Genomic DNA, 12600 nt, shown 5'->3' with positions numbered 1-12600 from the left:
GCTTACCTATTGCAGATTCAGTCTTCCCAGCCTGGTGCAGGTCTACAATTTTGTTCCTGGTGTCCTTTGACAGCTCTTTGGTCTCGGCCATAGTGGAGTTTGGAGTGTGACTGTTTGAGGTTGTGGACAGGTGTCTTTTATACTGATAACGAGTTCAAACAGGTGCCATTAATACAGGTAACGAGTGGAGGACAGAGGAGCCTCTTAAAGAAGAAGTTACAGGTCTGTGAGAGCCAGAAATCTTGCTTGTTTGTAGGTGACCAAATACTTATTTTACTGAGGAATTTACCAATTAATTCATTAAAAATCCTACAATGTGATTTCCTGGATTCTTTCCCCCCATTCTGTCTCTCATAGTTGAAGAGTACCTATGATGAAAATTACAGGCCTCTCTCATCTTTTTAAGTGGGAGAACTTGCACAATTAGTGGCTGACTAAATACTTTTTTACCCCACTGTATAAAACGTGTACTTCTCTCACCAACCTCTCTTTTTAACTCTTTCTTCTTTTGCAAGTTAATGATACAAAAAAAAAACCTTGTCACTTTATCAAGAAACCATAAAGTGCAAAGGCTTTCCTGTGTCCAAAAATGCAAAGCTACAGCTTCACCTGCGAGTGTTACAAAGCACTGACTTCGGAGACTCCATCCAAAAATGCTATATAAATATCTCTTCCAGGAAATCAGTAATTATTCTATCCATATTCAGTGGATATGAGCAATCGTGAGCTCTACTACAAGGCTATCAGCTCATATACCGTGAGTAGAGAAAAACAAAATGGCGGCGCGTGTTGCTGAACCAACCGAGGACGAAATAAAAACTCTACTCGAGAACAAAACCCAAAAAACCCCAAAAAAAGCAATAAAATATAGAATAAAAAAAGTATTTGATGGTAAGAACATTTTTTAAATATTTAATTTTTGAAAAATTATTATAGCATTTTTCACAAATTGCTACCGTCATTTCGCCGGTTTGTTTACATTCTAAACGGAAATTATTTTGTCAGACGTTTTGTATAAAAGTTTTTATTTATCGAATTTGCAAAAATAAAAATGCTCCGTTTCTCAAAATCCAGTGAATGTGGATAGAATAAAACAGTTATTCCATTCAATCACGTCGTACATGACCTATAGACAACGCCATCAGCTCATGTACGGATCGATTTTGTGGAATAAATTGTTAAGTAGACACATTTTTAATTGGATACATTATTGTAGAGCATCCACCATACGTACACGTGCCTGTGTATGTGGTTGCTACAGAAACTATAACGCATTACAGAATGAATGCATTAATATAAACCTGTGATCGGCCTTTCAGTTGACACCGACACCTTTTGACCAATCAGATTCAAGAAGATAGTCTATCTAATTATCTAAAATAAGCAATTCCTGTAATTATTTTAGGTATAATTCAAAATCCGGCTTACCTCGGAGTAAATAATTTGCACACCGTAGAGTAAAATATTCTCCTGTTTGGCCTTCATAGAAAGATCCATGATGGCCATCAGCTCATCGTTATTCTGGATATTTGATATCTCATCTGGCATACATAAATGAACCTGTAGACATGGAGAAGAGAACTATTAAAATCAGGGTTAAGATGCCACACATATTTATTTTTCTAGAATAACAAACACCAAACCCAACGTTATTTCAGCACGTCCATTATTTGGTGATTGAGCAGTGCAGAATGAGAAACAGCCATGTGTTAAATGTGCACTGCCACCAACGCAGTATACAAAATAAGTGGTTGTCTAGACCGTAATCCATCTTCCAAGTAAGCCATTTCAGCATGTACGACAGTATCCTCCTCCTACTCAGAAAGTCGGGTGATCGTGTAAACAACAGAACCACTTCAAAGACAGCAATTAAAATGCTCAGTAAAGTTTCCACACCACCCAATTCCTAACGAAAAGTATGACGTTGACACAGGCCTTGGGATTCTGTGACTAAACTGCTGCTGTGTTTTCCATGACCTCGCTCCATTGTTTGCAGTGTCTTTAAAAAATCTGGATGCTCTTATTAAAACGTCAGATTTTTATGGAAAAGACTAGAATTCATCTGTACTCAATCTTATGAACAATGACTAACAGAGAATCCCCAAATGACTCTACTATCAAAAAATGGCCGTTCATTAGAACGGGGTTTTTACCACTACCACGAAACTGATTAACCGTTTTACATTCATGCCCTTTGGCTTTAAACTTCCTATTATCAGGTCCTAACAACAATCGCTATGCAATAATGCACAAACAACGTTGGACCACCACTGTGACTAAAGCTATTAACAGCTCCAGTCAAAAGTTTGGACACACCTACTCTATTCATTCATATGTTTTGGCGCGGGGGGGTGGTTCTGTATTTTGACCATTTTCTACATTGTAAAACAATACAAGACATCAAAACTATCAAATAACATCTGGAACATCTCATCTCATCTCATTATCTGTAGCCGCTTTATCCTGTTCTACAGGGTCGCAGGCAAGCTGGAGCCTATCCCAGCTGACTACGGGCGAAAGGCGGGGTACACCCTGGACAAGTCGCCAGGTCATCACAGGGCTGACACATAGACACAGACAACCATTCACACTCACATTCACACCTACGGTCAATTTAGAGTCACCAGTTAACCTAACCTGCATGTCTTTGGACTGTCGGGGAAACCGGAGCACCCGGAGGAAACCCACGCGGACACGGGGAGAACATGCAAACTCCACACAGAAAGGCCCTCGCCAGCCACGGGGCTCGAACCCGGACCTTCTTGCTGTGAGGCGACAGTGCTAACCACTACACCACCGTGCCCATCTGGAACATGTGTTTAAAAAACATATATCAAAAAGTAGCCAGTGTTCACCTTGATGACGCTTTGCACACTATTAGCATTATCTTAACCAGCTTCATGAGGGAGTCACCTGGAATGCTTTTCAGTTAACAGGTGCCTCATCAACAGTTAATTAGTGCAAGTTCTTGCCTTCTTAATGCATTTGAGATCAAACAGTAAATAATAAACACAGTAAATAGCCCTATTCCACAACTGTAATAATAAAGTTCAATTTATATAGCGCCTTTCTCAAAACCCAAGGTCGCTTTACAATTATGGGGAGAGAAAAAAAAAGTCCACCAAATAAAGGTCAGGATGTCATTCCAATGGTGTAGCAGCCACAGTCCCACCAAAAGGCGCACAAAAACAAGTCCCACACCACCAGCACAGCCGCCGCCGGGCAACATCACACGGAACACCACGCCATGGATCCACAAAGCGAGCACAGACGTACCGCCACGCAAGAGCGCTGGTATGTCCCAATCCGCCTGCACAGCCGCCGCGACGCCACCGAGCAATATCACTCGGAACATCACGCCAAGCACTAAAGCACAGAGTGCTGGACAACCATGATGTTAAAATGAGCAACGAGCTCACTGCAGTCCATAGCAAGGAGCACAGACATCACCCACGGGAACCGACGCCCAAAACTGGGTCCGGAGCTACACCACAACCGGCGGACAAAAACACTCAAACAAAAACAAACATAAAACTACACAAACACACAAAAAAAAAAAAAAAGGAGAGAAAATAAAATAAAAAGCTCCGGTGAAATGTGGCAGCCAGAATGCTGTAGTAATCCATATTATGTCAAGAACCGCTCAACTAAGTAAAGAGAAACGACATCCATCATTACTTTAAGACATGAAGCGTCTTAACTGGTCTCTTAATTAGCAGTGTCTTTATTTAATTAATAAAAATAAAGAAAAAACATTGAATTAGAAGGAGCGTCCAAACTTTCACTGGTACTGTATATTCTAGTTGGATCACAAATCTAATCTCATCTCATCATCTCTAGCCGCTTTATCCTGTTCTACAGGGTCGCAGGCAAGCTGGAGCCTATCCCAGCTGACTACGGGCGAAAGGCGGGGTACACCCTGGACAAGTCGCCAGGTCATCACAGGGCTGACACATAGACACAGACAACCATTCACACTCACATTCACACCTACGGTCAATTTAGAGTCACCAGTTAACCTAACCTGCATGTCTTTGGACTGTGGGGGAAACCGGAGCACCCGGAGGAAACCCACGCGGACATGGGGAGAACATGCAAACTCCGCACAGAAAGGCTCTCGCCGGCCACGGGGCTCGAACCCAGACCTTCTTGCTGTGAGGCGACAGCGTTAACCACCACACCACCAACTCTCGCAGTGGTTTGAAACTGTCAGACATTTCTTCCAATTCTGGTGTCAAAGGTCAAGTGGCCAGTCACATTGCTAACAGGTCACATGACCTGTGTTTAGAAATGGAACCCAGTGATGATGAGCAGGTGCCATCCGCGTGCAAACGGACTGAATAGCTGTAATGAAAGCGCACGTGTGTGTTTTCTCTCTCTCTCTCTCTCTCTCTCTCTCATCCACTGGCATTGTGCCTCACAGTCCCATTCAAATGGCTGGGGTTGTCGTCAAGACACATTTAAGAGGCCTTTCACAAATCACAGTAGGGATTTAATTAAGTTTCAATGAGATGACATTTCCAAAGATTAAGACAGATTTGTTTTGAGGTAGACGGACTGGAAAAGGACCAGGCTGCGAACTGGCCAGGGTTTTTCCAGCTCCTGTTGCTGCCATCTGGCTACAAAGGTGATAAAAAGCGTCGGCAGAAGTTAGACTGACCTTCTGTTTCTGTATATTATGGGTCAGCAATTCTGCACAATTTCCAACAACGTGGAACATAATTTTAAGCTTTGAGAATTCAATTAATGCAAAAAAAAAAATCAGACTTTGTGTGCATAGTTATATGGAGCCAGAGTGCTGAAATGTAATCTTCACAGCATTGTAATGACTTTTAAACAGCTGCATTAATAAAATGCATTTTTTATTTTTATTTTTTTTTAAATCAACTACAACAAAGCTGTAGTGTCTGTAGATACTTACCCATACAATAACAACCGGGTACAAAAGGGCATACTTTGTCTCCTCAAAAACCTTCACCATGTCCGCAGTTTCAGATAAACTCGCACCACTGGTCTGCAAAAACGGATGTATTATATTAAGCCCCGATGTGATTAATTTACTTAAAGGAACAGTCCACCATACTTCCATAATGAAATATGCTCTTATCTGAATTGAGACGAGCTGCTCCGTACCTCTCCGAGCTTTGCGCGACCTCCCAGTCAGTCAGACGCAGTCAGACGCGCTGTCACTCCTGTTAGCAATGTAGCTAGGCTCAGTATGGCCAATGGTATTTTTTGGGGCTGTAGTTAGATGCGACCAAACTCTTCCGCGTTTTTCCTGTTTACATAGGTTTATATGACCAGTGATATGAAACAAGTTCAGTTAAAAAAATTGAAACGTAGCGATTTTCTATGCTATGGAAAGTGCGCACTATAATGACAGGCGTACTAACACCTTCTGCGCGCTTCGGTAGCGCATTGATATCTGAGCTCCGTATCAATGCGCTGCCGAAGCGCGCAGAAGGTGTTAGTACGCCTGTCATTATAGTGCGGACTTTCCATAGCATAGAAAATCGCTATGTTTCAATTTTTTTAACTGAACTTGTTTCATATCACTGGTCATATAAACCTATGTAAACAGGAAAAACGCGGAAGAGTTTGGTCGCATCTAACTACAGCCCCAAAAAATACCGTTGGCCATACTGAGCCTAGCTACATTGCTAACAGGAGTGACAGCGCGTCTGACTGCGTCTGACTGACTGGGAGGTCGCGCAAAGCTCGGAGAGGTACGGAGCAGCTCGTCTCAATTCAGATAAGAGCATATTTCATTATGGAAGTACGGTGGACTGTTCCTTTAACAGCAGGATTAGTTTCTGTATATCTAATATATAATACACATTTCTGTTGAACAATATAAAGTGCAATATTTCAGTACAGATATCTGGATGAAGTTCCTGGTCTTTAGCAGCAGTTCATTATTTTCCTTTGTGCATGGGATAACATCCACTGCCTGCAAAACACAAAAGGATAAGTATTCAGTTCCAGCGATTACAGTTTGACAATTCCTCTGTTACTTATTATGAACCCTAACCTGGACATCACAAACACACGCACGCACACACTTAACACGAATCCATTTCTTACATTTTATGAAAACAGAAATACCCATCGAGATAAAATCGATAACTCTAGGCTGTGATTGGTACAAACTCAATGTTGACAGAAGAGGATAAATTGTAGATATGTAATGGTTATGAGAAACACATGTTGGTGCTTTAAACCCTCTTGAAATATAGCTAAGTATAGTCTGACACAGCAAAGCATTTCAATCTGCTCTGTAGATTTCAGAGATGAAATGTGCTGACTTGAGCTAAAGCTTTTAGACACGAGATCCTCCTTAATTATGGATGGGTCACGGGCTGCTACATCTTAGCACTTACACCACAAAATTGACAAGAATGCATGGGAGAAATGCTATTTCCCTTCACTAGATGTTGCTACGTATATTGATAGCTGTGCAAATGAAAGTATTAATCATGTTTATAAGGATTGGTTTCTGACTGATGTTCAATCAGATATACTGGAGAAAATGGTTAGCTTTAACGTCAATAGCCTGTTAGGGAAAATATCTGTTAAGTCTGATCTGGGGAAAAAAAAAAGAAATATAGTTTTAATAACTTAATCTCTACCATCTACCACATCTGTACCATATGACAGACGATCAATGACAACTATTTTTGACATATTACACTGCATTTGCAAAGGAAACGAAGGCCTACTGACAGAGAAGCTCACTCATAATAAAAGTCTAAGAGCAGTTCATCTCATCTCATCTCCTCTAGCCGCTTTATCCTTCTACAGGGTCGCAGGCAAGCTGGAGCCTATCCCAGCTGACTACGGGCGAAAGGCGGGGTACACCCTGGACAAGTCGCCAGGTCATCACAGGGCTGACACATAGACACAGACAACCATTCACACTCACATTCACACCTACGCTCAATTTAGAGTCACCAGTTAACCTAACCTGCATGTCTTTGGACTGTGGGGGAAACCGGAGCACCCAGAGGAAACCCACGCGGACACGGGGAGAACATGCAAACTCCGCACAGAAAGGCCCTCGCCGGCCCCGGGGCTCGAACCCAGGACCTTCTTGCTGTGAGGCGACAGCGCTAACCACTACACCACCGTGCCGCCTCTAAGAGCAGTTGTTAACATTTAAATAATAGGACGTACATGATGTTCATCTAAAAGCAAATCAACATTAAATGGAATGAAGTGTCTTTCATTAATAACAAGAAGACAGAGTCATCTACTCTATATCCCCCACCCTACCATATATACCGAGTTTCAAGATATTATTTGTCACATTTTTCAAGTTGTGCTGCAGGAAACCAACCCTACCTCTTTACACTGACCTCAGCAGCCCATGGCATAAACCCACCGGACCTTTGGTGCAGGTGAGCTAAAAATTAAAATTCCTCACATTTTTTAGTATCAAAAGGCACATATACATTACTTAATCAACACATATACCAACTTTCAAGACCATACCACTCATAGTTTTCAAGTTCTGCTCCAGAAACCAAACCTATCCCGAAGACTAACCTGACAGACTAAGTCTGAAATTTGTTTCCATGGAAACATGAAAAATTACAATTTCTCAAATTTCTTAGTATGAAAAGGCACATCTGCATCACCTTGTTAACACGTATACCAAGTTACAAATCCATATCATGGATAGGTTTGGATATATGCTCCGGAAACGAACATTGCTCTTAGAAACTAAGTCAAACTCTAATTATTTTTATGTAAAAATTTGAAAAATACTTTTTTTTTTCAAAAATCCAATATAGCAAAAAGCACCAGTTCACATGTTGCTTGACATGTATACAAAGTTTCATGAAGATATCTTCAGTAGTTTTAAAGATATGGCCTGGAAACGAAAACGTGACCGGACGGACGGAGCCCGTTTCTAAAAGGCACATCTACATCACCTTGTTAACATGTATACCAAGTTTCAAATCCGTATCATGAATAGTTTTGGATATATGCTCCAGAAACAAACACTGCTCTGAGAAACTAAGTCAAAATCTATTTTTTATGTAAAAATTTGAAAAATCCAAAATAGTAAAAAGGCACCAGTTCACATGTTACTTGACATGTATACAAAGTTTCATGAAGATATCTTCAGTAGTTTTAAAGATATGGCCCGGAAACAAAAACGTGACCGGATGGACGGACGGAACCCGTTTCTATATCCCCCGCCAAACTTTGTTTAGGTGGGGGATTAAAAAAAAAAAAGAAAAAGTCATCACTGGCAAGTTGCTGTGGTATAAGAGAAATAAAACATCTGGATATTGTGTTATTGGAAAAATAATCATCTTCAGGGTGCCAATATTAACACCACTTTGCAACACACTTCTCCTATACCAGCATGTCCTGACATAGCTTGCTAAAATGATATCATGACCTCATCTCTTTCCTCGGTCCTTTATTGCAAAACTCACATTGGCAAAGCAAATTATACCCAGAGAAAACTACACCACCTGCCCTTAGAAAACCTGGATCACATCACTGACGTCTCATTCCAGACAAACACTATCGCGTAACATGGATTAAAATCACTGATGGTTTTGAGAGCAATTCACATCCTCCTCCACCACTTCCACCTTTTCTTTTATCCGCACGGTGTCCTGAGGACCACATCAAGGATCGTGGGCACACAGAGGACACGAAACTCCAAACCACCACCTGAGGAGTGGCCCAGTTCAGCTTCCAACCTGTTATTAGACACCAAGATCTGTGCAGTATGCAATATCAAAAAAAAAAAAGGAGGCTGTGCACTTGGCTCTAATGGTTTAGAATTTGGACGTTTTACAAAAGAGGATCAACTTTCACACAACTTGAAGGTGCAGGATCATGCTAATGATGCCTAGGTCTTTCTTTGCCAGAGCCTGCTATTAAAGACGAAGTTAAACAAATCGTAACACGTTCTTTGCCTGTAACATGAAACATAAAAAATTGTTTATACTTGGGAAGTGGATGTGAAAATAACTTTAGATTATTGGTTAATGTTGTTTTTGTGGCCGCCTGTGAAAACCCTTTACGCGGCGTCGTTTTTATTACACTGTATGTAGATTTGAAAACTACACACCTTCCTAAACCGAAAAACGTTTCTCTTTTACACATAGCTTAATCACAAGCACCGCTGATCATCTAAAAGAAACTGCTGTACGTTTATACAACCCCAATTCCAAAAAAGTCGGGACGCTGTGTAAACTGCAAATAAAGACAGAAGGCGATTATTTGCAAATCGTGGAAACCTGATATTTCATTGAAAATAGGCCAAAGAGAACATATCAAATGTTGAAACTGAGAAATGTTATTGTTTTTTGAAAAATATACACTCATTTTGAATTTGATGTCAGCAACACGTTTCAAAAAAGCTGGGACAGGGGCATGTTTACCACTGTGTTGCGTCACTTCTACTTTTAACAACACTCTAAACGTTTAGGAACTGAGGAGACCAACTGCTGTAGTTTTGAAAAAGAAATGTTGTCCCATTCTTGCCCGATATACAATTTCAGTTGCTCAACAGTTTGGGGTCTGCTTTGTCAGATTTTGCGCTTCATAATGTACCAAATGTTTTAAATGGGAGACAGGTCTGGACTGCAGGCAGGCCAGTTTAGCACCTGAACTCTTTTACTATGGGGCCATGCAGTTCTAATATGTGCAGAAAGTGGTTTGCCATTGTCTTGCTGAAAGAAGGAAGGTCTTCCCTGAAAAAGATTTTGTCTGGATGGCAGCATATTGCTCTGAAACATGTATATATCGTTCAGCATTAATGATGCCTTCCCAGATGTACAAGCTACCCATGTCATGTGCACTAATGCACCCTCATACCATCACAGATGCTGGCTTTTGAACTGTGCACTGATAAGCCAGATGGTCCCTCTCCTCTTTAGCCTGGAGGACACGGTGTCCATGATTTCTAAGAAGAATTTCTACTTTTGATTCATCAGACCTCGGGACAATTTTCCACTTCACCCCAGTCCATCATAAAAGAGCTCGGGGCCCAGAGACGGTGACAGTGTTTCTGGATATTGTTTATATCTGGTTTTAACTTGCATTTTTGGATGCAGTAATGAACCGTTTTCACAGACGATGGTTTTCTGAAGTGTTTCTGAGCCCATACAGTGATTTCCACTACAGACACGTGTCTGCTTTTAATGCCGTGTCGCCTGAGGGCCTGCAGATCACAGACATCCAGTGTCAGTTTTCAGCCTTGTCTCTTGCATACAGAGATTTCTCCAGATTCTCTGAATCTTTTAAATGATATTATGTACCACAGGTGATGTGATTGAACACAATCTGTCTTTTCATTTTTATGCTGATGATTTGCAGATATATTTGCCCATGAGACCCAATGAAAATATGGCACTTACTAAGTTACTGGATTGTATTACTGATGTAAAGCAGTGGCTGGCACGGAACTTTTTGTATTTGAACGACAGCAAAACAATGTATTTTATTTGGCATGTCACCCACGTCAAATGTTTTTACAACAAATTTTGGTACTCTGGCCCCCTTTTTTAAACCATTTGTACAAAATCTTGGGGTAACGTTTGACAGTGGGCTTAAATTTGATAAACAGATTAGTTCTGTTGTTAGAACGAGCTTTTTCAACTTCATCTCTTGGCCAAAGCGAAGCCGTTTCTCAGTCGGCAGGATCTCGAGAAGGCAATTCATGCATTTATCAGTTCGAGACTGGACTATTGTAATGCCCTGTATGTTGGCCTCAGCCAGTCTTCAATTTTACGTCTTCAACTTGTACAGAACGCTGCGGCCCGATTTTTAACAAGCATGTCTAGACGTGAACACATTACTCCTGTGTTGTCGTCACTCCATTGGCTTCCAGTCCGTTTTAGAATTGATTTTAAACTTCTGTTGTTTGTTTTTAATGCCATCAATGGCCTGGCTCCCTCTTACTTGTCTGAGATTTTAACTATTCATGATCATGGTAGGGCCCTGCGTTCTTCGGGTCAGCTTCTGTTAGAAGTTCCAAGGTTGAGATATAAACAGTGGGGTGATCGTTCTTTTGCGGTCGCTGCTCCCAGACTGTGGAACAATCTGCCCCCCGACATTCGCACCACTATTGATCCCGGCCTTTTTAAATCAAAGTTGAAGACCTACTTTTTTAGATTGGCATACAATCCTGACTAGGGGAGTCTTGTTTTTGAGGGGTGCTTCGTTTCGTCTGTTTTATTTCATGTACTTCTGAAAGGCTTTTGGTAATCTGCAGCACGGTGGCACCTTCCGCAGTTAAAACCTGTGTTTTTATGTGTTTTGGTGTTCTGTTTTATGGCTCTGATGTAAAGCACTTTGGGTACCTTTTGGTTATTGTAAAGGGCTAGACGCAATATCACCGACATCGACTACGCCGATGACCTAGCAGTCGTGACTGACCGACTGGAGGACGCAATGTTTCTACTACATAGCATTGAGAAAGAAGCCAACGTAATAGGACTACATGTCAATCCAGAGAAAACTGAATTCATATCCCTAAACCAGAATGCATCTGACGGCGTGAAAAGCCTAAATGGCCACTCGGTTAAACGGGTGGATGATTTCAAGTATCTCGGTAGTCATATTGCATCGACCGAACAGGATGTGAACATCAGACTTGGGAAAGCCTGGGGTGCCCTAAATGGTATGGACCAAATCTGGAAATCAAATCTCACTGACTATCTAAAGAGGAATTTCTTTCGAGCTACTGTGGAAACTGTCCTCTTATATGGCTCTACCTCCTGGACCCTGACATCAAAACTAGAAAGAAAGATCGACGGTGCCTATACCCGCATGCTCCGTGCCGCTCTCAAACGATCCTGGAAAGATCATCCCACCAATAAAGAGCTATACGGCAACATACCACCCATTACTACATCTATCCGGCAGCAGCGGCTACGCTTCGCCGGACACTGCTGGCGCAGCAAAAATGAATTGGCTGCTGAAGTCATCCTGTGGAGACCAACCCACGGAAGAACAACACGTGGTCGACCCAAAAAGACCTACATCGACCAACTGGTTGACGACACGGGCTGCCAGGCAGACGAACTGGCAACTGCCATGAGCGACAGAGAGAGTTGGGCTGAGCGTGTCATGGAAAGCCGAGCTAGCTCGACCTGGTAAAGGTGGGTAAAGGGCTATATAAATAAAATTTGATTGATTGATTGATTGATTGATTGATTGATTGATTGATTGATTGATTGATTGATCCCCAAATTCTTTAATGTTCGTCAGTGTAAAATTGTATTCTTAAATTGTTGCACTGTTTGCCCACACAGTCTTTCACAGAGCGGTGAACCCATTCCCATCTTTACTTCTGAGAGACTCCGCCTCTCTGGGATGCTCTTTTTCTACCCAATCATGTTACTGACCTGTTGCTAATTAACCCAATTAGTTTTAAGCATTACACACCTTTTTCAGTCTTTTGTTGCCCCTGTCCCAACTTTTCTGAAACATGTTGCTGATATCAAATTCAAAATGAGCATATATTTTTAAAAAAAACAAAATTTCTCAGTTTCAACAAATGATATTTTGTCTTTGTACCATTTTCAATGAAATACAGGGTTTCCGTTCTGTTCACATTCTGTTCTTATT

The 12600-nt window shown here is 41.4% G+C and overlaps 1 protein-coding gene across 1 annotated transcript in view; it reads right to left on the bottom strand.

The window, feature by feature from the left end:
- Positions 1-12600, bottom strand: part of crppa (CDP-L-ribitol pyrophosphorylase A) — an 83308-nt gene that overhangs the window by 31378 nt on the left and 39330 nt on the right. Inside the window, exons 7-9 of the mRNA XM_060898142.1 lie at positions 5876-5950; positions 4922-5014; positions 1429-1560 (exon numbers count right to left, since the gene is read on the bottom strand). Coding sequence (XP_060754125.1) covers positions 1429-1560; positions 4922-5014; positions 5876-5950 — 300 coding nt within the window. The remainder of the gene's footprint in view (positions 1-1428; positions 1561-4921; positions 5015-5875; positions 5951-12600) is intronic.

Source organism: Neoarius graeffei, chromosome 17 (genome assembly GCF_027579695.1).
Source record: "Neoarius graeffei isolate fNeoGra1 chromosome 17, fNeoGra1.pri, whole genome shotgun sequence".
NCBI classification, from domain to species: domain Eukaryota; kingdom Metazoa; phylum Chordata; class Actinopteri; order Siluriformes; family Ariidae; genus Neoarius; species Neoarius graeffei.
This window is presented reverse-complemented; position numbering and strand designations above follow the sequence as displayed.